The sequence below is a fragment of the Bidens hawaiensis genome, unplaced genomic scaffold (assembly GCF_021521415.1).
Source record: "Bidens hawaiensis isolate Kalapana, Puna unplaced genomic scaffold, B.hawaiensis_p1.1 tig00004931_1, whole genome shotgun sequence".
In the NCBI taxonomy this organism is placed as follows: Eukaryota; Viridiplantae; Streptophyta; class Magnoliopsida; order Asterales; family Asteraceae; genus Bidens; species Bidens hawaiensis.
In genome coordinates this window covers 843196-869670 of record NW_027491311.1, presented here as the reverse complement: position 1 = coordinate 869670, position 26475 = coordinate 843196, and the positions used below count along the sequence as shown (strand labels likewise).

General features: G+C 33.9%; 1 protein-coding gene and 1 pseudogene across 2 annotated transcripts; both read right to left on the bottom strand.

Moving 5' to 3' along the window:
* Positions 1 to 12692: 12692 nt before the first annotated feature.
* LOC143628385 (putative receptor-like protein kinase At5g18500) lies at positions 12693 to 15662 on the bottom strand. Its single transcript, XM_077097998.1, has 7 exons — positions 14987 to 15662; positions 14186 to 14290; positions 13923 to 14045; positions 13526 to 13696; positions 13313 to 13442; positions 12991 to 13203; positions 12693 to 12905 (listed from the first exon to the last, which is right to left on the bottom strand). Exons 1-7 carry the CDS (start codon positions 15640 to 15642, stop codon positions 12783 to 12785), a joined length of 1521 nt encoding a protein of 506 aa, XP_076954113.1. The 5' UTR covers positions 15643 to 15662; the 3' UTR covers positions 12693 to 12782.
* Positions 15663 to 17793: 2131 nt separating this feature from the next.
* Positions 17794 to 21569, bottom strand: LOC143628384 (RNA-dependent RNA polymerase 6-like; annotated as a pseudogene). The gene is made up of 2 exons (XR_013152736.1): positions 18829 to 21569; positions 17794 to 18699 (listed from the first exon to the last, which is right to left on the bottom strand). The product of XR_013152736.1 is annotated as an RNA-dependent RNA polymerase 6-like (transcript).
* Between the last annotated feature and the right edge of the window lie 4906 nt (positions 21570 to 26475).

Below are 26475 nucleotides of genomic sequence, written 5' to 3'. Positions count from 1 at the left end.
GGTTTTATATAAAGAAACAACCATGCTGTTTATTACCGGTATTGGCAACTTATAACTAGCTTACATGACCCAAAATCTTAGATTTGATGACTCCGCATTTATTATTACCAAACAATATACAAAACGCAATATTTTAAGTTCTGAATATTCCAATAGCTTTCAGATGCACAGTTTTAGTCTTCATGCTTTGTTTAAGTGCCAAAACACATAAAATTGAAGTATAGATAATCAATTGTTACCCAAAGTTTATGTTTAAATTATAAGTTATATAATCAATAACTTACAAAACTAACACGAAACTTTTTTGCTGTTATACTTTATAAAGCCTTTCCGTTTGGTTCGTGACGGTTTAACCGTAAATGGCATTTAATTGTTGATTCTTGCTAAATAAGTCCATGTAGATTAATAAAATTTTTAAAATAAATTATTTTATGTAAACTTTGAGTATGAAAATCTTATTTTATATATTTGAGTTTAAAACATCTATTTATGATTTGAAGCGCAAATATCGAGTAAAAGCGTATCGTTTGGTTTTCTAAATAGAAGTTGTATTTTTAAGATGAAAGCATTTCAAATGATATATTTGAAGTTATAGTAAGCTATTATAAACCTCTAGCGCTTAAACCGTAGTTTTTAAACAATGTTCGGTTTTCAAGACCGTTTATCATTTGGTTAAAGTTAGCGGTTAAATAGTTATGTTTTATTTAATCTGTATTAACTAAAGCATTTTCTCAAAAGAAAATTTATGTAAAAATAGTAGTTTTACATATTATTATTCAAAATAATTCGTGGTAATTCAATTAGTTTAAAAATAATTTCATGGTAATGTAATTGGTAAAATATATCTTTGTGAGATCAACTGAAATAACGTTGAAAATCTTTCTTACCCTCTTGTTTCTAATAAATAGGTTTCATGACACTTATGCTTTATCTCCTTCTCGTTAACTAGAATGTACTTATGTTGCATAAAACCGACATAATGTTTATGTTGTTATCGTTAGTAGTAACAATAACAAATAATTATTAGTAAACCAAAGTAGTCGTGACGGTAATGACAAGTAATATCAACTCTAGCATGCAAGCACATTAATAATAGCATGTTTAGCATGTATCTCGTTTATAAGACGACCATCATATTAATAAACATTGTTCACAAAATAACTTACTAATGGTAAATCCAATAAATGTAACAGTCTGAAAATAATATTTTAATATTATGAATGATTATAATAATCTAGGGTGTCCCAAATCGTGTATGTGTATGGCTAATGGTATCGGTTTGTTATATCAATGAAATGAGCCGCACTCGAGTTCTCAACTCATTGGCTTGTTAGTTAAATGTTAACTATTTGTTTTAGCGTATGCATTTTTTTATAATCATGTGATCACCAAGCTACCACAAGTTATTAAGATCGAATTTTATGCACAAAATATACACATATTAAAGGATGAGTATGTAACCGTAATAAACGTGTACCTATGAGTTTTCATAATTAAAATAGTAATCAGTAATGCCTTTATTTCACCATGTGTTTTAAGTTTATCATATTAATTAGGATAAAATCCCGGTTTTCTTTTAGTTCGATGATTCCGCAATCAATCTATGTTTATTTACCTTTCCGATATAAGTTTCAGTTAATATTGATTACCACCTTCCTTTACCACCATGAGGTTGTAAAAGAAGGGAGACATCTTCCTTGGTTTATGGAGTTGTAAAAGAAATGCATGCATTGGAGAGTTGAGGAGGCCGAATGGAATGAGGCGTGGGGAAGAGGAGCCATCTACCAAGAAGGAATCGGAAGAAACAACGTGGATCTCCTAATATATTTGATTGGACTTTGTTATTTACAATATATATATATATATGTAAGATATAGTAAGATATGGTGGAGATTTGGTTGTGGATGGGTTGGTCGATAGATTGAGTTAGGATAGATATAGGATTTGTTTTAAATATTCAAAATACCTATTTTTTTATTCTCAAAGTTACCTTAAATTATTATGTCATGTTTTGATTATAAAATTTACCTACCGATTTCAAGTGCATGAATTAAATGTATGTATAGTATACATCTATCATTAATACGGTTACCATTATTGTTAATTAACGAGCATAACAAAATCATTCTTCTATAAAGTAGTCTGGTAAATAAGCGGTGCAGTAACCTGTGCAACTGTTTAACGTACTCATCTCAAGTTGATAGTTTATGCAATCTTTTTCTTAATTTTTATTAGTAATATTCATATTATTAGTTTTGTCCAACTATAATTGTAATAATTTATATTATACTTGTACACGGTTATTAATTTATGTTGGGACTTCAATGTTTCGTAGTAACGCATTATTGTACCTTGTTGTTAGACTGGTACTCTTATATTAAGGTCTCATGCATCGTGTTTGCTGAGTAATTAGGTGTGACTTACTACGATAATCCTTGTGATTATTTTCTACTAGAGATCTTTGATCACCTCGAAAGCCCGTACAAGTTATGTGTCTATATAAAAAAAAATTAGGACCTAAAATTAGGGATGTTACATTCAAAGTTTTGACTTGAAAATATCAAAAAAAATTAAAGTTAGAATTTTAAACGTGATTTAGGTTTTGAATTTATTTTCAACGACATTTTTGTAAATAATGAAAAGATTTGGGATTTGGCTAATTGACTATTTTTCCTACAACTATTAAAATTTAAGAAAAGACAGCGAACACTTTCGACATGATACCTCCAGGCTATCAATGTTTCTAACTTTTATCAAATTTGAAACATTTGTGTCAGCATTGACTTTTCCTTTAATAGTGATTAAAATGTAGTGTGTGAAACATGTCATACAAAATTATGCTAAAGCGAAGCAAACAATCACAAAATTGAACGTGTTAACGTGTTATTTTTATGTGTTGTCATTATGGCAAAGTCGAGAAGCCCCCTCAAAATTATAAAAATCATTTTCATGGTCTAGCTGAGAACTATTATTGTATGAAAAGTCTTTTTTGAAATTGGTTCATAACCAAGATTCTTTCAATTATATGTATATATATGATACCGAGAATCAAATTTCCAATAGATGGACCGTGCTCGGGTATGTTTTTGCACTTGCATTATTATTGTTATTATTATTATTTATAATTAAGTTCATTTAAAAAAAAATCATTTTCAGATATAAATAAAATCAATTTATGTACACACAGTATAGATATAAGCATAAACAATCATTTTTCCATATACAGTATGTACTTATTTGCTTTATTTATAATTTCATTATTTAGATCATCTCATGTGTTACACGAACTCTAAAGCTATTTATTTATGTAATATATTAATGAGAGGGTTCAATAAGAACTTAAAAAAGGCGAGGAATCCTATCAATATCAACCTTATATGTTCATATAATAGGTATGCTATGTTTTCCACCTCATTATTTTTTGTTTAAAGGGATGTTGCATATTTCTTTTCAAATTAAACTTCATTGTTTTTTTATTCATATTCTAACTAATTATTGCATTGTTCATTATATCTATAATATATATAAACGAAAACCCTAAAATCCTACGTGTCGTGATGTGGTCGCTCTTCTCTTTTATGGAAGCCGTCAGATTTCTTAATTTTTAAATAGAGTCCTCTCATTGATTTAACCCAAATTCATAGGTATGGGTATTACCAAAACCAAATAACTATTAAACGGGTTATAACATCTCATTAAATTAAAAATAAATCTTACCAATTATTTTGAAATAACTGTAACTTTATAAATGAATACATGCTTAATTATGCGGGGAAAAAAAACAATGATCAATAATACTAAAAAGAACAAGAAACACAAAATTCTTATAATAAACAAATTAATACGTAACAAAAAAAAAGGGAGAAAAGAACATGAATAATCGGTGGATAATAATAATAAGATATATAAGTTTTAACATATGAATAATAAAAGAAACAGTCTAATAATAATAATAATACAAGACACCACATGTGATTGGACAATACATTTTTTTTTCAAACCTACTAATATCTTCTTTACTTTTCTTCTAAGACTAAAATGGCAGCACCTCTGCAACTCGTTTTCTTTCTTTAAACATGAAAATCATACATTTCTTACACCTTTCCTCCATGTTTCTATTATTCAACAGTTTCAATTTTCTTTCCCATTCCCTTAAGTAAACAATGATAACTAGTCCAACCATACTATTAATAATTATACATGTCTTACTATCAATCAATCAATCATACCCAGTAAAATCCCACCGACAGCAGAGCTGTAGGTAGGGAATTATACATGTCTTACTCTCTCCAGATATTTAGGGGTCCTACAACACCAACTATAAAAGGGGATTTACCCCCTCTGAAAAACCATTACTAGCGGTAACCAAATTTAATTCCGGTGACCCTTAGTCATCTCCGACCAAACCTTTCCGGGCCGTTCGTTCAACCCAAAACCGACACCACTGGTCATCTCCACATTCTATCTCCAAAGCCTACGAACCGAACCGCCGCCGTCTTGTTTATTTTTCCGGCGACAACAATAAGCGCCGCCGCCACTGTTTTCTCCGAGCTCATAACCTTATTTCTAATAAAGGTACACAACTAATCAACTGTGATAAATCGTTTCTAGATTTGTACATGGGTTTTAACGTGGTTTTTGAAATTTGGGTTGGGGTGTATTATGGTGAAGAAGATGGTAAGCAGGGATAGTGTATAAGTATAATACTCATGGACCATTTAGCATAAGTATCTTGTGTTTCAACTGGTTAGGAAATCACACTTTTAAGCCAAAGTCTTGGGTTCGAAACCTGCTAGCCGCATCTGTTTTTTTTATTTTAAGCTTACAGCTCACTTTAAAAGCTACTTAATAGTTAAGATTATGAACATAATAATATATTGGTTCACTGGTTAAGTGAATTGAGTTTTATAAACAAGGTCACAGGTTCGATCCCAACTAATAACACTTAATTATTTATTTTTTTAGTTAAACAACATGGTTCACTGGTTTGATTATTTGGTCTTTGAAAATTAATTCATGGGTTTAAACTTGTGTCTTTCAATCATTTTCTTTCTTTTTCTCTTTTCTGTTACTAACATTCTGTTTATTTAAAACTATAATTTTATTTTATACTTTTCAAATAATAAAGTAGAGTCATTAAATGATTTTATCAATCCTTGCTAATGAAACAATTGTTTACGTTCCTAATCTAAATAATTGATAGTTAATATTTGAAACTTAAAATTTCGCTAAAATGAGATAACGCGAACACAACCTTATGAGCTACATGTATACGATGTAGGTTGATTAAAAGAGCGTCATTTGTATTACTTGTCTCTGTAAGACAACTAATCAACAATCAAGGTACGGATCCTAACCCCCTCCCTATTGTTATCATATTCGATTGTTATAAACCCCGTTGATATTATATACCTTTGGAACTCCTAACGTCTTTGACACCTCGATTCGTTTGGCCGTCCGTTCAATTCATGTTCAGATTATGATTTGTTATTTGACTTGTTAGCATGCGATATATTTATTATTAAATTGTACTCATTATTGCATGTTTCGTAATTTGTTAAGATATGAATTGTTATTGTATAACTCAGATTATTTGTACTCTGTTACCCTTAGCACTCGCTTCCCGTGGAGTGTCCAACGGGCATAACATTGTGGCATCGATGTTATGTGCTCCTTCCGTGACAGAAAGATCAGTTCACGGCGTCTCTTAAGTACAGGTGTGGTACATAGCTATTAGGAGGCGTATGGATATATCCTGGTTCAGTTTCAGTTTCAGGTAATGGTTGTGGGTATGCCAGCTTACGCCATTTCGAGTGATTGACATACAGGAGTGGCCCCCTGTATGTCGTCACATATTATAAGACTCAGTTATGCTTATGGGTACATCCGTATGATATGTTTCAGTTCAGTTATTTTAGTTATATAATTTTAAATCAGTTATGTGTAAACATATATTGTGATATTGTATTCAGTTCATTATTAATTGCTTTTGAGCCTTAATATTCCGTGTTGGGCATTCGGCTCATTCCGTAAACCTTTTTACACTTCAGGTTCACAGGATACTTTGGGCGGGATCAAGAGAGAAGCCTAACACTTAAGAATAATCTGAAGATGTCTGTTAAGCTTATGTTATCTGAATAATATGTATTTTGGACTTAGTATTTGATCTATCAGTAGTCTGTACTTTTGACTCTAATGAAGTAATGGAATTATGTCTTGTCTCTGTATACCTCCGTACATTGTGACACGTCAGCCCATCCGGGTTGGGGTGTTACATATTTGATATGAAAATCCTATAAAATAGGGATATACTAAATTTTAATATCCAATTTAAAAAAAAGATATTATTTATAATTAATAAACAATTTTATAGTAAAAAACATAAGCTGATCATGGGTCACTAAATTCAGATAACTTTTAAACGGATTATAACATATCATTTATTTATGAAACCTTTTCATCATCAAACCCTAAGTATATCATTAACTTTCTTACAAGAAAAAAATTAAAATCCAAAAAATAAATATTAAAAACGAAAAATGTAAAACAACCATTATCTCAAGCCGGAATATACTAAAAATTAATATCCTATTTTATTTTAAAAATATATATTATTTAAAATTAAGAAACAGTTTTATAATAAAGAAAATAAACTGGTAATGGGTATCATCAAACCCAGATAACTTTTAAACCGGATTATAACATATCATTTATTTGTGAAACCATTTCATCATCAAACCTCAAATATATTAATTATTAACTTTCTTACAATAAATAAAATTAAAATCCAAATATACATATATATATATATATAAATATTAAAAACGAATAATGAAAAAAAACTCCCGTAATACGGAGGATAAAATCTACTATTCAATATATCTCAATTTTGATTGTTGTAATATGGAAAATCTCCACATGATGTGTTGTTATCTTGGTTATTTTCAAAGATTTTTCAATGTAAATTTAATAAATTATATGAATATAATCTTTTCATTTGGCTGTATACTATACAACAAATTTGCGAACACAAGTGTTATTTAACTAAATCGGCGTTTAGAACATTGGTGACCCTAGGAGTTATTGTTAGCTTTAATGCATTAACTTTTCTTACTTTTAATCTATAAAGTGTGTTTTTTAGTCATTTTAAAATAAACAGTTTTGATTCGGATCAAAATTCAAAATTACTTTGAAACAGGTTGTACGTCATGGTCTGAAACTGTGTCCCCAATTAATCATCCAACCTTCAAATTTTGCGTCATATCTGTTGACCGTTGCTATCCAACTGTCTAGATTGACCCCTAATAAAGTGATACAAATATTGATAGATTTCGGTGGCATCATTGAGAAAAACACCAACACAAGAAAAATATTACTAATACTGTGTGTTGATGTTGCTTCAACAGAGGGGGGGGGGGGGTAATGGTGCCACGTCGGTCGCGAAACCGCAACGGGTGTTAGCGATCAGAGGTGCAAACAGCCTCCTGCGACCTCACTAGCACCAGCAAAGGGAGGTTGGAGGAGAGGGTTTAGTTATTTATGACTCGCAAGCAGGGGCTTTATCCACAGCTGGGTAAAGTGAGCGAGCAAGAGCTTTTTCCGAAGCCTAGTCAGCGTCCAGTTAGCACAGTGTGCGCGTAATATTAGAGGACGAATCTGGGCCGACCAAGCCCCACAACAAATAGTCTAAGAAAGGTGGATCCAAGAGATATCATGTCAGAAAATACACCATCAATAATCATATTTTATGTGCATAATAAATAATATCTTTTTTTGTATTCAATAACAATAATCATGTTAGTGTTAAGATACATATACGGATTCATGAATACAGTAATCATATACGGGTTCACTTGTATCATATTCTTTATTCGTTTTATATTGTACTTGCAAGTAGGTGATCTCTAATTTATAAAATGAAGTACTAATGATCTCTGCTTTTATCTTCTTAATTATTTATATGATATTATATGAAATTAGTGAGAAGTTTATACCAATGGTTTCTTAACAAAAGACAGCTAAAGGTGTCTTTCGAACTTAAGTATCAAGGAGATGTAGTAAGGTGAATAAGGTAACATCTATCATAATCGTCTCTAAAGGGACATCCTGGTGGTAAAGTGGTTTCCTCTTCATCCAAGTGGTTGTGGTTATAGGATTAAACTTAGTGCAAGTGTGATGGCTTCAGGAAAGTATAGAGTAGAGAGTGCCTAAAAAACCTATCAAAATAAATGTGTAGCATCGTGTCTTTTTAATGTTATAAACCATGTACTTATTGTCTTTCAAATACAAAGTTTTTTCAACACTAATATATTTTCTTTTAACACATAAAGATGATAATAAGTAATGTTGGGATCAAATACAAGTGGATTATATATAGCGTGAAACAGAGGAAAACATGCGATAACAGTTTGATAATAAATATAGTGTAATTATGAGATAATCTTTTATCAAATATTAAGAAAAGGAATGTAAAGGTGGATCATTTACCGTTAAGTGAGATGTTGAGGGGGTGACTCAGTGAAATATTAAAAGGGTGACCATTAGTGAGATGTTGAAGGTGATCAGTACCCATTTAATGAGATGCAATCACTACTAGATGAGATGAGTGATGGAAAGGTGATTATTATCTTGCTTAGCAAGAAGTTTCATGGAGTAGATGTGAGATGAGTTAATTAATTAGCACTCGTTCTGGTTACTATAAATCCTTACTAGGTTATTAACACGTGTATCACACGGGTGAAAATTAGTAAAATTGTAAAGTAAACATATATGTGTATTTATTTAAAGATATATAAAAATTTGTATTAATATGAACAGATAAATTTACATATATATATATATGTAACATTTCGGGTTTTCCGTTCATGTTTTGTAATCATTACCCGACCCGGTTTGTAGGCGGGTAAATTATCAATAAAAGATTTCATTTGTTTAATTATTTTTCTTGTATTTATTTAACTATCCAAAATATGCAAATCTAACCCTTAACTAAACATTGGATCTTCTTTGTACCCTTAGCCAAAATAGAAGAACCAAACTGCAATTACCATTCAAATTATAATAATCTTTTTTCTTCCTCATCTAACCCACGGCCGGCACTCAAAATCCTTTCTTGGACCTTAATTTTCGGGGATAATCAAGAAATTGAAGGCACCAAATTTTTTATTAACCAAAATCGATCCTATCGACACTCTAAATTGGGAAAACGAATCAAAATCGACAGCTAATTAATCATAATCAAAACTGTGACTCAACCGACTCTAAATTACTATATAAACACAATGAACACTCAATTAAACTCGCTCAAACCTTCCTCTCAATCTCGCGACATAAAGCCCTAACCTAATTGCGGCTTTCAAAGCCGTCCAGACCCTAAACCAGTTCGAGTTTGAGCCGAGGAACATAGTCTGCCGTTCACATACAATTCATTAGTGTTTCTGGTAATTAGTACATGCATTCCAGTCGTTTTTCATCAATTAACGTTAACCCCAAATCAATTGTAACGAACATAAATCAGTTAAGTCAATTCAAGATCTAGGGTTTATGGGTATTGAGATGAATATTGAATCTGTATATTTATATAAATTAGTTGAAGTTCTAAACGAATTAGGCGCCTGCCATGATGGCAGGTGTATAACATGCTAACTTCAAACCGACCTTAAGGCGCGGGTTCGAACCCCTCCAGGCCGGTTTTGGTTATTTTGTGTATATTAATTTTTAATTGTTTTAATAATGATAAAAATATAAATAAACATTATTTTAGTGAAACCGAACCCAAGAAGTGTTATTTTGCCCATGGCTTCATGTCATATTGTTCCTATCTATAATATATTATATATTTTTACACTTACATACACATAATACTATGAAACAAATATTATTTTATTTATTTATTTATTTATATTTATTTATTGATTCATTTATTTATCTAAATCAATCTAGCTTAATAATTTTCCCGTAATATATATACATATGTATAATTTTTTTTTGTTTTAAATAATTAATATTAATGTTCATTAAACATATATATAATACTTAATATCGGGTAGTTATTAATAAAATTCAATTACTTGAAAATATAAATATGGATAAAATATATCGCTTATCAAATAATAGTATTAACACAAATAATAATAATAACAATAATAATAATCTTAATTATAATAACAATAAATAATGCATCTAAACCCTAAACGACTCCCAAATATTTCAAACCGATTAAAATACAATAATGACGTTGAAATAATAATACCTCATCAAATCTCAAATCGTTATTAATTTTTTTTCCTCATTTATTAATACTATCGTTAACAAATAGGGCATTTTTGTTGACGTATCTCGAAGGCTTGAACGTGTCCATCCGTACTTTTATTATTAACTCATCCTCATTAATCCACTATAAGGTAAGTAATTCACATCCCATTTTTACCGTTTTATATTTTGGGAGCGTTATGCATTCATAAGTTAATCATTTTTCACTACAATTCCATTATTTGCGTTATATGATATTGCTCAATTAGTTATACGTGTAAATATGACTATGTGTTTATTTTGTGTTTTGGTGGCTGGTATCTCATCCTCATCCTCATTAGTATGATCATACGCCGTCGGAGTAGCTCGTTATCCATGTGATTCGAGTGAAAAGACAACTTTTATATTATTGTATTATTATTGTTATGCTAGTTGTAGTATTTCATATTATCGCAAGGAATTGTCATCTTTAATATTATATGTATTCAAAAACCTTGATTACCTGCTCAACTTTATGTTAACAAACTATGTATTTTCCTTCATAGCGCAGGTAGCTATATTGGATGAAGCAAGAGGTTTAAAGAGTAGATTCGACCTTAGGATGCATGATGATGAACTTATTTAAAGTATCTTTAATTGTAACGTTTACATTTCTTGTGAGACAATGTTTGTGCTTTATGTATTTGGATTATATGAAATAAATAATTTAGATATTGACACGCGTATTTACTTAGTGTATTTTGAGCTATGATACAATTATGTCGCGCCCCGGCATATTACGCCGTAGGTTAGGGTGTGATAATATATAAGTAAAATCAGTTTCTAAGTAATCATAATTTTGAAGGAATGATTAATTTATATTATTAATATAACTATTAGTAAAATCAGATCTTATTGCACTATACTTAATGTATTTCATAAATAGTTAATAAAAAAGAAAAGTGGTTCAGAATTTGAACATAATACTAATACAATATAAAAGAAACAAGTTGTCATCCTCATTCAAACCCCATGACTGATCTCAAACTGGATGACCAAAATTTGATTTTTTTCGTGCCATACTATTGGAAAAAAAATAAGGGTTTTGATTCATAATAAAGAGACAAGTAAATGGATGGTTTAAATACCTTGACTGATACATGAGTCGAATAACGACCCGGGGGGGGGGGGGGTAAATACAAAATAGAAAATGGTTGGGTGAAGGGAAGCATCTGTCAATTGGGGTGTGTGCTCGAAAAAGAGGATAAGTCGGTATTTAAAATGGTCTAAAGAAAACATGTGTTTTAAGTCTAACAATATGACAATTATTAATCATTTTCATAAGATAGTCAAAACTTTTTATGATGAACCGGTAATTTAGTTCATTCCAATTTAAATTTAAATGAATGCAATAATTATTATAATTATTCCTACAATTCAATTTTCTAATTATCTATAAATCGTAACCGCCTTATGTTTTAACTTTTACTTGAATTTTCATTTAGTGATATAAATCACTTACTCTGTAACAATCATCTAATATTACGAATAATTTTCAGAATATAAAACTTATTGAATTTAACATAATTAAATTGTTAAATTTGAAAACACATTTTCTAATTATTAGCTTATTTAACAATTTATTAGGATTTGAAAAGAATAATGATTTAAACCGTCATTAACAATCTAAATATATTATATTATTACGTCATAAGCACAAGTTAAAATAGCCTCTCATAAAAAAATATTAAGTTTACAAAATTTGAAAAACGGTTTCACTATCTTAATCTAATCTAACTATCTAACTATACTATTAAAGTTAGGTAATGCATTTTTTATGGTTATAATTTAGATTGTTCATAAAAAAATATTAAAAATAATAAATGATGTTTTAAAGATTCACCTTGACTATAGTAATCTATTTTAAGATATGTAATGCATTGACTATAATTTAAAGATAGTTATTGTATTGATTATAATTTAAAAATATGTCTAATGGCCACATGATAATAAGTTGGCATTCAATATGAATTTAGAATTATTTAAATGTGAATAAAATCTAGGAAGGCTTGATATTTTATTTTTTTTTAATTATTTAATTATGAAGAAAATCAAAGAAATACTTTTTACTTATAGAAGCAATATGATTGGACAAATAAGAAGGTACCATGTGTAAAAACCCTATTAGTATAGTCAGGTTAGATGGTTTTGTTTTGATTTATTTAAACTTGCAAAGTCATAAAAAGCCTTTACAAGAGTAAAACACAAGTTACCTCATAACAAAGTCTTGGATTTCAAACAAGAATAAGATAAAATATATATTTAGCAAATTAAATGAAGAAAACCATAAGTAACATCCCAAACTCCCCCATAACTATACAAAGCTAAACCCCACCCCACTAGACACCCTCACAAACTTACTTCCTTAACTTTGTTACTTACATGACAATCAACACTGTTGATTCCCTCAAAATACATTAAAAAAAAAATACAATACAAATCACCTTTTTTGCTCACAAGATTTAAAGAATCAAATTAGATAATAGGAAATTTCATGGCTTCAGGATCCTTTTGCTGTCTGATCGCGCCTCCGGATTATCACTCCTATCGGTGTCATAGTTTTCTCTCTGCGCTTCAATCTCCATGCTACTCGCGTGTGATCTACGCCGTCGATCCTAAAAAAATTATATAAATAATATAAAAACTTAACTTATATGATCCAATAGTAATATCCATTTTCCAAAAGTCCAACAAACCAACCTCTCTTGGTAACGGGTATTCTTCAGATTCGAGCATACGAACGACTTGACTCATTTTGGGTCTCTTGTCGGAGTCCGGGTCAACACACCTTAAAGCGGTCAAAAGGGCTCGTTTAAGGGCTCGCGTTGATGGCTTTGTTTCAATGGTGGGGTCCACCACTTCCTCTGATCTCCTGCTTCCAACCATCATTTTCAGCCAATCCACAAGGTTTACCTGCAAAGTTTAAAGAAGCAAAAACCATAACAAAGCTTGCAAGTATCATGAGGCTTTTATAAATACATAACAATACGATTTGTTGACTTTTGGTCAAAAGATGATTTACCTCTTGAGCAGGGCGACCATAGTCAACAGGGTCTCTTCCGGTTATTGACTCCAAAAGTACAACTCCAAAGCTATAAACATCACTCTTTTCATTCAATAGGCCAGTATTCGCGTACTCCGGGCCCACATAGCTGTAAATAGAGGAAATAAGAAATAATTATATATTATTGGTGCTGAAATGTAATTTCAACAGCAGTAGACATGATATACTAACCCAAAAGTGCCCATAACGCGAGTTGTGATGTGGCTTTTTCCAGCACCAAGAAGCTTAGCCAGCCCAAAATCAGATACCTTTGCATTGAAATCATCATCAATCAAAATGTTGCTCGACTTTATGTCTCGGTGCACAACTTTTGGCTCGATTGCTTCATGCAAGTAGGCAAGGCTGCATTTAAATGATCAAACTCTGACTTTTTTGACCCGATTAACGATCGAATGAGTCTATATGGTTATGTTTTATGTCCAAAGGGGTTAAATGAGTTCAGCTATAGGCTTTGATTAACAATTGAAAATAAATTGTCATTGTAATAAACCAAGTTTCTCTAGACATATTTAACGCATTATGTTTAATAAATTAAAATATTCAAAGACATATTATATTGTACACTTACGCCTTAGCCGTCCCAAGAAGAACCTTTATCCGAGCCTCCCATGTAAGATATCCATGTTGGCGCATAGCTCCGTGAAGCCATTGTTCTAAATTCCCATTGTTGACGTACTCGTACACTAACAACCTAATTTACAAGAATCTCATTAAATTATACACCTTGAATTATGCATATCAATGAAATAAACACACATAAGTAGTTCTTTGTACATTCATTATTATGTGTATTTGACCACATTATAGCATCTAGAAAGAGGAAAAGATTACCTATGAGTTCCCTCGATACAATAACCCAATAACCGAACCAAATTCTTGTGACGGACGTGTCCAATTGCTTCAACCTCCGCTCTAAATTCCTTCTCCGCTTGGCCCCTAGAAACAAACTACCATTTAAACAATATTGAACAAACCAACCACATTGCAGCTTGCATTGGGCAGCTGGCATTCAAGGCTGTTAAATAGACCTATAAACGAACCGAACGAACAAGAATGGAGCACACCCTTCGTTTAACTTAAATCAAACAAATGAACATAACTTACATAGATGAACGGACACAACAGATTAAAAGTAAACGTGAAATCAATCTGTTGGACCCAAAAAGTTTATTGTATACTAAATTGTAACGGGTGATTTTAATTTCATAAAACTAGACTAAACTGTAATGAGCCTTTAATTTTTAATGAATATATGAATGAACAAAAATGAACAACTAAACAAATGCATAACTAATGAACGTACACGAACGAGCACAAACGGATTAAAATGAACAATCGTAAACTAACGTTCATGAACATAAATGAACGAATGAGACATGTGTTCATGTCCTTTTCGTTTAACTAAATGAACAAAAAGTTTTGTTCATGTTCGTTCATTAATTAAATAAACGAACTTCAGTCAAATGGTTCATTGAACGTTCGGTTCCACGGTTCGTTGACAGTCTTAGTGTTAAGTAGAAAACCTGAGACCTCTGCTAAAGGGACTCAAGCATTTACCACTGCGCCACCCCTTAAAGGTTCACAACATACATTTTACAATAACCTTAAATAACTAAAGCTACAAAAACTCACACATTATTAAGAAGCTTCTTAACCGCCACCGGATTCCTATTAACCAACGTCCCACGATACACAACTCCATACCCACCCTCTCCAATAACATTCTCTTTTGAAAACCGATTGGTTGCAAGTTCAAGATCGCGCAAAGTAAACCAATGACCCCAACCCAAATGTGAAAACTCAGGCAAACCCACAAGCGGAGACGGTGCACTAATCGGATGAGAAGACGAAGAAGACGGTTTATACAAAAAATTTCCAGAACTCCCATCTTCCTCTGACTCGTCCATATGATGAAATGAACCTTGACTACTTGCATTATCTCCATTTCTTGATTTCGACACACCAAGATGAACCAAAACTTTATCCGAATCTTTATCACTATTCTTATCATGAATTGTGAGAAGAATACCATCTTGCGGAGCAAAATCAGCAGTCGAAACCTGCTCAACTCGCACTTCTTTAATCTCTTTCGAAACCGTCGGTATTCGACTGTGCGGGATCGCGTGCGAGCCCCCCCTTCGCACTCTCTTTCGAGAAGTGAGGTAACATGTTAACACACAAAGAATGCCTACAATAAGAAACCCAATAATAATCCCAATTAACTCCCATACTTTAATCCCTAATCCGTCTACTTTTTCGGATAATCCGTTGTTTAGATTGTCCCCCATTCTTGAAAATGATCAAGTACCTGAAGAAGATAAACAATTACATATTTCCCAAACATCAGTCCCCCCTAAAACCACATTAATCTGGCTAATTAGGATCAGGGTTTTGCAAATTGTGGGAAAATATAAGGTGTAACAGCCTCAAGTACATAAAGTAACATGCTTTTCAACTAATCTTGCAATACCCAGATGAAATTGGAGTTTAATTACAATAAAGTTGTGAACTTTATGCATAGTTAAGTAAAAAGATTAAGGGAATGTGGCTAATTTACCTTGAGTGAAGCAATGAAACTAAAGAGTGGATCTTGGTGGTGGATGAAAAGCCATGAGTGGGGTTAGATTAGAGATCTGAGAAGAAATGTGATGGAGATCTAAGCTAAAATGGAGTTATCTGAAACAGCAGAGCAGAGATAAGGAAAGGTAGGAAAGATGGAGTATTCACCAGAGGTTGGTGATGAAACAGAAACTAAAGCAAAAGCTATCATTTTTATAACTTTTTTTTTTATATATATTTTTGTGAAATAATAATTATACCTTTTAAATCGTTTTAGAAAGTGATAAATGCAGATGTTATCTCATATAAATGTTTTTGTTTGTGAATTTGGGGATTATAAATTGTATTAATGTTGATCACTTGAAGGTGACTTAGAGGGGATGCACACTTGTTTTTTAAGTTTACTTTTTCTTAAGATAAGTATTATGCCCCTTATTTGTTTATTTTTGGATATGAAATAAACACCTAATCCTCTATGATCTTTTTCTTTAGCAAACTTAAGATCAAAAGCTAAAGAACATAAGAACCATGGTTAATATTATGGTTGTGTGGAGCATTGGCCATCGAAGGTGTATGTAAAGACGTTTTCGAAGGCTAAACAAGTTAGAAAAACTACGAGTGCATATGGACAAATTAATCAAGTCAAACTCGGATCCCCCATGTCAATAGCACGTCAACACTCCCTTCGGCGGGCAAGACACGTTAGAGTAAAGAAAAAAAAGATCATTGTCTAACGAGCTTTAGATCACTTTAAACAACTACACTTTTATATAGTCCATAAAAATATCTTATATAAACTAACACATAAGTTTTGTAAAATAATTCAAGGTTTGTAAAATATTAGGATTATGAGAAGTCGCTTAGATGCAAAGTTAAAAATGATCCCTAGAACAAGGTTGATATAATAATCAACATGGTATTTTAAATATTGAATTTTTATAGCATAATTCTAATATCAGAGATTGTTTATAAAACCTATTTAACTTTTATAGAAAATGATTCCATCATAATAATCAGTAAGAAAAATAAAAGGGGTTATTAAATTTAATCAAAAAAACTATTAGCACCTCATCCTGCTCTTTCTAAGTTATTACAAAGTTGAAAGTGCACAAAGTAAATGAAGATTTGCATGTATTTTGTAAAAGGTGTTTCTTCGTGTTGCCACATTTTTCTAGTGTTTTGTTTTCGGTTTGTACCGTATCTAGTATTCTTGAGGTTGGAGTCCCAACACCCGTCAATTTATGTTGGTATATCTGTTTTCAATAAAGAATACTCAAGTTTAACAATTATAAATCTAAATTAACTACAATTACAATATTGAAGTGTAAACATGAAAAGCGTAATCAAGAATAACATCGCTAATGTCAAAAAAGAAAACAAGAAAAAGAAACAAATTTACCAAACTCGGGAAATGATGTAAACAATATTTTAACCATAGCTTCTTTTTTATTTTATTTTTTGCCACAACCCCTTAAGAAGTTAAGATAGTGTAACCTGAACAAGTTATATGTAACTCATTTATCTAGACGAGTCAAACAAACTTCTGATGAGTGTGACAAATACATAATATAACGTTTCTAGTGACATACAAGCCTACAGAGGTTCACACAGTGACTACATTATATAAAATGCCTTTTAATTTGAACGTAAACAACCCAAATATAAGTAGGCACCAATGCCAGATCAACAAACATGAAAAGATGTACAAAGCTAGAACACTTGAAGCCTACTTTGATAACAGGAAAAAAAAAATAGTAATTGTTCAAACAAAATTACCATATGTATCAATTCATAAAGCATATGATGTATTTCATAACAGACCCTTCAAAAATGGCAGAGTGGTCCTGCTGCAACAAACTTCAAAAACAACCCCGAGTCGGTCAAACCCGGTCAGCAATATACCGCCCAAGCATATCAATCGGTTTACCAGAATTCCCGGGCCCCGCTCCCCTACGCTTAATCTTAATCCTTGCAAGATAGTCCGCTGCAATCCAAGCAAAGCTCAAGTTTACCATTTTGCCCTCCTGATCGGGCTCTTGAAACTTCAAAGCTTTCTTCACCCAAGCCGGATGATATGCAACTTGATACCACGCGGACGCCTTTTTCTCAAAGATCACATTTCTTTGCTCTTCAGAAGCATGGTCAAACTCAGCCCCGAGGTGGTCAAACACCTTCCGGAAATCCTTCCGTAAAGCACTATAAGCATGCTTGATTTTATCCTTCATTTCGCCTTGTTTCTTGCTGCTGTGCTTTGGCATTGACCAAATATGACCTGTTACAATTTCTTCTTCACGGGCCACTTTATACTGCCCGAGAAGCCCGTTTAGTTGTCGGTCATATGATAACTTGCATCCCCACGCATCATTTAAAAAACTTTCTGCGTCAGCAACTTCGAGATCTTTATCATATGGTATACTCAAAGGGAGGATTTCCGGCTCAGGACCTTCCCGAGAATTTTCTGCCCGAGGATTTCCTGGTGTGACGTCAGTGCCATAGAAGTTTTTAATCTGACGGTATAACTTCCCAAGAATTTTCTCAGATTTGTAGCTTTGGAATTCTTCTTTACCCATGAAATCAGGGTACAGTTTTGGCCTGAGCTGAGGCGGCATGTTGACTACTTTCCCGATTTTTGGGAAATCAACAGCTGTCGCTGCTAGTTCAGCTAACTTTATGCATTTTTCATCGAGGGCCCCATAATCGCTCAAGTCAGCATGAACAACATGCGCGTTGCAAATTGTCCCTAAACTGTCATTGACCATGTTTCTTGTGAAGAACCCAATTATGTCCTGTTGGAAAAAATATTAATAATTTATAATAGACTTTTAAAGTAAAACAAAACCTAACTTTTAGCTTCAAAACTGGGAACAAACAAATTAATAATAATAATAATAATAACAGTAATAACAACAATTTACCGTCTGTGTAACTTCACGTTCTAATTCTTTAGCTTCAGCAGCAGTATACTCCATCGGGGGCCAACTCCTTTTACTAGGCGGTATAAGATTTTCATCCCATGTAACAAAATACAAATCTCCATCAAGGTCGCTTCCAGAAGCTTCATCTGTGTGGGGCCAGTCCCCCTTTTGAGGAAATACCAAGCAATCAAACAAATGTTCTAAACCCGGAACATTAACCGCTTTCAAAACCCGAACATCACCCGGATGAAGACACGGGTTCTTTGCGATTATCACATCACCCTCGATAACCGTCAAGTTCCTAGTCGTTTCACTAAACCTCGACCCATGTTTCGCAAAACAGTTCTCAACGGACGGATTCGACACTTGAATAAAACACTGACCCTATTCCAGAATCGCCAGCTCATCAAAACAACCCATTAACCACCTGCCATCATTCACAAAAATCCTTGATTTTTCCCGTAAATCTTCCAGCTGTGCGACACGTATACTACTCAGCATACCTCGCAAATGCGGTTCGGTTCTCGGGTCAAAACCCGAACCCAGCATGATTGAAGCCGTGTTCCCGCTTTCGGCACACGAAGCGTTAATTACATCAAACGCCACTTCGGTATTTTCAAGCATTAAATTCAACTTCGTCACCATTTTCATCTGCATGTCCCAAAAGACTTCATCTTTAACATCTAATGCCGAGAGTAAAGTTATAATCTGTCGGTTTAAAAACCCAGGTTGTAAACGGGTCCAAGAACATATTTCAAGAACCGTATGATCCGATTCAAACTTATCCATACTTCTTCTCAAAGCAAGTTTGATACTTCCACCTTTCATATCGGGCCAGCACGCAACAACACCCTTGCAACCCGCGTACCGAATCTGATACGCGCACGGTTGATTATCTGTTAATTGCAACTTTTCAGCAACTTCAAATGCTAATTCTGGTGAAATTTTCCCGATTCCATCTGAAAACGTGTACCCGTTTCGTTTAACATCTTCAAGCTTCATAACAACTTCATGGCGTGGGGCTTCAACTGTTGCGTATGTTGATGAAAAACATTGGCCCATTCGAGCTGCACATTTTGCGACATTTTTATTAGTAAATCTTCCCATCCATGATCTAATACTTTTACACGAAATCTTTTCATTTTCAGCAAAAAACCACGCGGACCGATCACGAAGTTGGTTCGCAGAAAATGCCAAAAAACAATATCTTCGGCCTGATAAATGAAACCCATTCGTTAAAATATCTTTTACTCGTCTAGACATTGTTGTATTTTGTGCACTATAGCTTGGCGTGATGTCTCTAACGATCGGGGAGGGGTAATAGTTAAGAACATTATTGTTTAATGTTCGCATGCCTTCATCCATGAAGGTGACACGTAAAAACCGATCGGATACGTCTCGATAGTGGCGAAGAACACGGTTTGACAATTCAACTTCTGGTGGCAACGAGTAAGCTTTAGTTGGAGTGATTATTAATCTTCGAACTCCAATGACATCATTCTGCTCTGATTGTTTTTCGATTAGCTTTGGAGTCTTTAACAACCATTCTTGAATGATTTTCAACCGTTTAAACCCGTCGTACAACGGGTGTCGGTAAGAACAGATGTGCTGTAGGGCCGCCATGTTGACTTCCTCGGATTGACTTCTTAGCAAGTCAAACACTTTTTCGGTAAATTGATGCTGATTTATGATGCATCTGTGCAAGACTGAATTGACCAAGAACATGACTTTAAAAGAGATGCAGGTTTGTAATGAATCGAAAAAAATGGGTCGGGTAAGGCGAACCCAAACTCAGGCTCGTTTTGTGATCTGAGTTTTGTGTTACGGCTCTCGATGTGTACTCGTTGCTCTTTAAGAAAGTCTAGAGCTTTCTTCACTTTCGACCCCATCACGAATCCGGATCTTGACCCGGTAAGTATTACACCTGCCTATCGCGCCACTTGGCGTGAAATCAGTGGTTCGGATCCATGGGTCGTCATCATCCAACATCTCAAACGGGTATGTGTTAACAATATCATCATCAGCGGTTCGATAAGATATTAACGGACACGAACCCAATTGAAAAACCAAAACCATAAACGATTCCGAGTAGTCCGTATATTCTTTAATATCATTAATGTCCCGCACCAAAAACTCGACTTTATAATTACACTTTATAACAGCGTAATTCACGGTCCCTTTGAACGAAAAGGCGGTATCTTTAGTGAAAAGAAACTTGCAGCTACGGTCAAACGGGTCAATAAGAAAGTCAACACCCGAATCGGGCCCACACCAACCGACAACAAAGTCATCCCGAGTAGTCATCAATCCGACTTCAACAACCACGTTTGATAACTTAAAGGGTGATGTCTTTCTTCTTCTTTGGTTCATCTGTAAGGGTTTTCTGGGCCTAAACTAACTTTTAACACATTGTTGTTAAGCACGAGCTGCTTTCTTCCAGAAGCATCTAGAACCGAGAGGGCGGAACTGGGGTCTACAAAATGCACAAACGCGTGCGGTTCGACCTTCGCATAGTCGTTGACTACGGTGATTTGGTCAAGGTTGGCAGCGAATTCGGGGCATGTGTCGGGTGGAGTTGAAGACTTTTTCAACCTGCATCTCCATATTTGACCAGATGTTTTTTCAAGATACTCCAAAAGCATCTGTGCAGTGACTTCATTACCAAATCCACCAACGCTAACTTGCGTGACAATCAACTCTTTATCGTTTCTTTCTGAATCCATTTTCTTGAAGTGAAGATTCAAACTATCAAACCTGCAAAGGATTTACACCAAACCCACAATTATTAATCGAAATTAGGGATGCAAACGAGCCGAGCCACTTGCGAGCTACTCACGATCGGATCGATAAAAAGCTCGAAACAAGCCGAGCCTTTATCGAGCCCGGGCCCAGACAAGATCGTTTAGGCTCATCAAGCCTTAACGAGCCTTGTGTATTTATAACCTTTAACGAGCCTTAACAATATCACACCACACCACGCAACTCGGCTCGAGCCGTGCTTTGGCTCGTTTAAGGTTTTCTCAAAATATATAAAAATAATTAAAATGTATGTAAAAATGAATTAATTTATAAATAATAAACGAACCGAGTCCCAGCTGAGCTCGGACCTGATAAAAACAAGAAACGGAAATTCTAAAGATCAAATGCAGAATGATAAAAACAATAAATTCAGATAAATAATAATAATAATAAGATAACTTATAGAACATTTGTTGAAAATGCTGATTAATATACCCAAATTCCAAAACCCCTCTTTGTGTATGTGTAAAAATGAAAACTTACTGCTGATTTAATGTCTTATGAGCAAGATTCAGTTACTTATCAATTTAAACAAACAATCAAGAACAAGAATACCATAATTTGGGAATTTATGACTGACCTTTAGTGAGTAAACTGAAGAACACAGAAATTATTAATTATTAAATGACTGAGATAAAGAAAAGAACATGAAAGAAACATGATCGTACGTGATAAAGACCAGACCTTTGCTTCTGTACGAGGGTTTTGAGAAAAACTGTGAATTGAATAGAATAAAATACTCTTTGGAGATTTCTTCTCTTTATATATGCAAATGAAGTCAATACCATATATAATACCACTTTTTTTCTTTTTTTTTTTTAAATGTTAGTCGGAAACGGGACTAGAGGTGCACAGATAGGTTTAAAATTTAAAATTGGTTTGGAATGAAACAGGTTTGGTTTGGTCAATAAAAGTCAAACCGGTTCATGATCGGTTTCGATTCGGATTGAAACAGGTTTCTTGACCAGATAACGATCAGTTTCGGTTCGGTTCGGTTTTTGAGCAGTTTTTGCCCGGTTTTGGCTGGTTTCGTTTCGGTTAACCGGTTTGGAACCGATTTTGGTGGAGAAAATTGCAAACCAGTTCCGAACCTACGGTTTCAGTCGGTTCCAAACCAGTTTATACATAATCGGTTTCAAACCGGTTCGATTTTGGTTCGAATTTTGGGTCGGTTAGAATAACCGGTTTATTTGCCCACCTCTAAACGAGACATCTTACTTGTCTACTGGTTAGACCACTTGATCGGTTAGATCTGATTTAAAAACCAGATTGTATTGTAATTATAAAAGTTAAGTGTAAAAACACCCATGTGGTCAACAGTGTTTTGCAGGATTACACCCTTAGGTAGCCATTTTGCACGGAGCACCCCTATGGTTTGCACTTTTTTGCAATCGGACACAGCCGTTAATCCCTGTTAATTTTTCTGTTAAAATAAAGGGCAAACCCGTTATTTCACCCGATTAACACCCCCCCCCCCCCTCACAATAAACTAGCAATAGCAATGAAGTATAAACCAATGCATTATGATGACCCTCGACACCTAAGGTTGCAATCCGTTGCATTCAAACACAAATAGAAATTAAAACAACACGGCACTTTTACGACTAAGCCATGATGTATTTACAATAACCTCCCAAAGCAACTAGAATGTATTTATAAACTAAATCTTAATATATTTCAATATAAAGAAAAGGAAAAAGCTACTTCATCGTATCCTCTTTTTACATCAAACTAGTTTATTACCCGGCGCGATGCGTCGAGGCAGTTCAAATATGTTTATGTACCTATCACGTTGCGATAGTACACTAATGTGGATTCGGTTGGTACCGACACAAATGAAATAAAAAAATTAATCTGCGTTACAAAGAAAACAGCAACAACACTCGTATAACTAATAATACAAAAATGTTAGCAAAAATAAAAAGTCCGTACCTGTAATGATGGATAATTCGTTCGGTAAAAACCGACGTCGCAGCGGCGAGTCAATGCGAATTTGGTGGGTATTGTTTACGTTCCTCACGGTACCAAAACTAAACCTAGAAAATAAATTTGTCAAATTAACATGCTTAAAAAAAAGTAACGGAATTCGTATAGTATATGGCATATATGTATGTGAGGATAACGTGATATTACATTGTTGGACATGATGCGGGGGACAATTTAGGCAAGTTGTTGCTTAATTTTCTAAGAAGCTAAAGTTTATAATGACACATGATACCTAAAATCAAATATTAAAGATCTTTTATGTAAAACCAAAAGGATGTTGACGTGAGACACTTAACGATTTTAATTTGAAAGTGGTTGAGGTAAGACAATCATTTGTGACAAAAGATAAGTGGTTTATGGTTGGGTCATAAGGTTTTTTCATTTATGATTGATTTCTTTCTAAGAGTGGAATGAAGATAATTGAATGGGTTAGTGACCTGTAAGTGATTCAAATGTCGTGATAAAAAATGATTTTTTTTAAAACAGTATTCACTTTCAAAATAATTCGTCAAAGATTCTATTTTATATAAAACTATGGTTATCATTTATCTCTTACATATTTACAAAACCACGTACACATTATAGACATATAAAATATTACCTTTCTTATAATAATTAATCAGAAGCTGACTTTTATATTATATCGGATGTTTGGTAAATATCCCTCAATTTCAAGATCACACTTAATTATCATTAAACAAGCTAACATTAAAAAAATCGTCTTCCAGAATTGTCATCATGTGATCATGATGATAATCGATACTAAAATAACTAATTTAGTAATATAAAAGGCATGGAAAATAAGAAATGTATGTACAACTTATTAACTTAGACGTAAAATATAAAATAAACATGTAAAAATAATGTTTGTTTCCCTTTAACTGGGGTGTGTACAAACCTATCACACTAACATGAAATCAAAAAAAATCAAGCCAAATTAAAAAAATGACGGTTTGCTTTTGATTTTTTGAAAATCCAAAATAACGGTTTTGGTTCGGTTTTGTGCTTTGTGAAGAACCAAAAAAATCTGAAGTGAACAGAAAAGAGCGTAAAAACTGTAGGTGCTTGTAGTTTATTCTAACTACTTAATTAATAATAAGTTAATCATAAGTGTGTTTACTTTTTGTTTAGCAAAAAACATCTAAAATCTTTATGTCTTTATTCATCCTTATATATGTTTAGTGTTTGGGACTTTAGATATATAAGATATGTTTGTATATGTTTGTTGTTTACGTTGGTGTTGGTGTTGGTGTTGGTGTTTGTTTCTATTGCACGTTAAAACTAAATAGTTTGATTATTTGTATGCATTTGTCTTTGTGTTCTTGATATAACGTGTTCTTGCTACTATGTGTTTGTTTATTTGTACATCACCAGGTGAAGAGGTATGTACCCGCCTCAACACCGAGCAAGGCGGGTCAACCCACAAGATATAGACAAGAGGCTTGAAATCAAGACATTACGAAGGCACAAAGCCAAAACCTATGCGCATGGCGCATATCACATATGCTCAGGCATCATATGCCCAGGCACCACACATGCTCAGGCATCATATGCCCAGGCACCACACATGCTCAGGCATCATATGCCCAGGTACCACAGATGCTCAGGCATCACATATGCTCAGGCATCAAATATGCTCACGCATATCACATATGCGCGTGGCGCATCCGCGCGTGGCGCATATCACATGCTCGTGCATATCACATCTGCGCATGAAACATCTGCGCGTGAGAATAAAGAGAAGACCTCGCGCATCCTCAGGATAGGCGCGTATCACACATGCACATAATCAACCTCATCCTTATCCAAATCAGGATTAGGGCAACCTTGATTGTGCACGTCAGACAACCTTCCAGAAGGTATCTTTTTAAGGAATAAGAATATGCTGATGTTGACAGCTGCCAAATGAAAGGTGGACAACTCAGCATAACCCATGTGCTACCACGTGATTATAACCAATGAGAAAGCACCAGGTGTCCCAGAGGACACGTGGCGCAGAGCAATTGGAGGAGGCCAACAAGGCTGAGCCCAATCAGTGGAAACCCTAGCACTATAAATACAGCATCAACTCCACAAGGAGAGACATTCATTTCACATTCAAGCATACTCAATCACATTCAATTACATTCAATCACAGACAGTTACAGCCAGTAACACACACAGTCACATCCAATTACAGAGTATTCAGCTATTAAGCAATACTCTTCAGATTTCCTTACTCTCATAACATTATCTTCTCCTACAAATACTTATTCTCACACCGGAGGGTTACCCCAAAGAGGACCCCTCTGTCCCTTTCTGAGGGGTAAGTTGACGGTGCTGTTCATTTTGTAGGTGGAAGAGCCCAGATCCAAGAAAACCATCGGTGAAGAAGCATAATCATATCCGAGGAAAGTAGATCGTCTACCAGTGAGTCGATCCACGTCTCTTCATTGGCGCCATCCACTGTTACAACGGCAACAAGATCTCATCAGATCTATAAAAAATTTTCACCATGGTTTCTGGCGTTCATAACATTTTTCAAGTTCTGGAGGATATTGAACGTGAGGATGTTAATGAGGGACAACAGTTTCTGAGGGTGCCGCGTGATTCTACGCGCACCACCAGTAACCGTCCCTTCATCACAACTCCTCATGGCCAGACTGAAACTCCTCCAGACGATCTCACGTTACAAAATCTTGCCGGCGCGAAACAAAAAGGACCAATGGGTCCAGAAGATGAAACAAATGATCCTAAAGAATGGCTCATAAACGAGCAGCGGCGTCTAATGGACAAGTACAATGAGATGGTCAAACAGAAAAAGCTAGCCGACTTAACACAAAGGCAAGCGTTTGATAAGCAAACTGTTCATGGAACAAAAAG

Excerpts from the sequence above, each read along its gene's own strand:
- LOC143628385 (XM_077097998.1), bottom strand. The coding sequence starts at position 15,642 with ATGGGGGACAATCTAAACAACGGATTATCCGAAAAAGTAGACGGATTA. Across the intron at positions 14,291-14,986 it reads AAGAAGCTTCTTAATAATGT|GGGCCAAGCGGAGAAGGAAT; the intron begins GTGAGTTTTTGT and ends GTTTGTTTCTAG. Across the intron at positions 13,697-13,922 it reads CTTCTTGGGACGGCTAAGGC|CCTTGCCTACTTGCATGAAG; the intron begins GTAAGTGTACAA and ends ATTTAAATGCAG.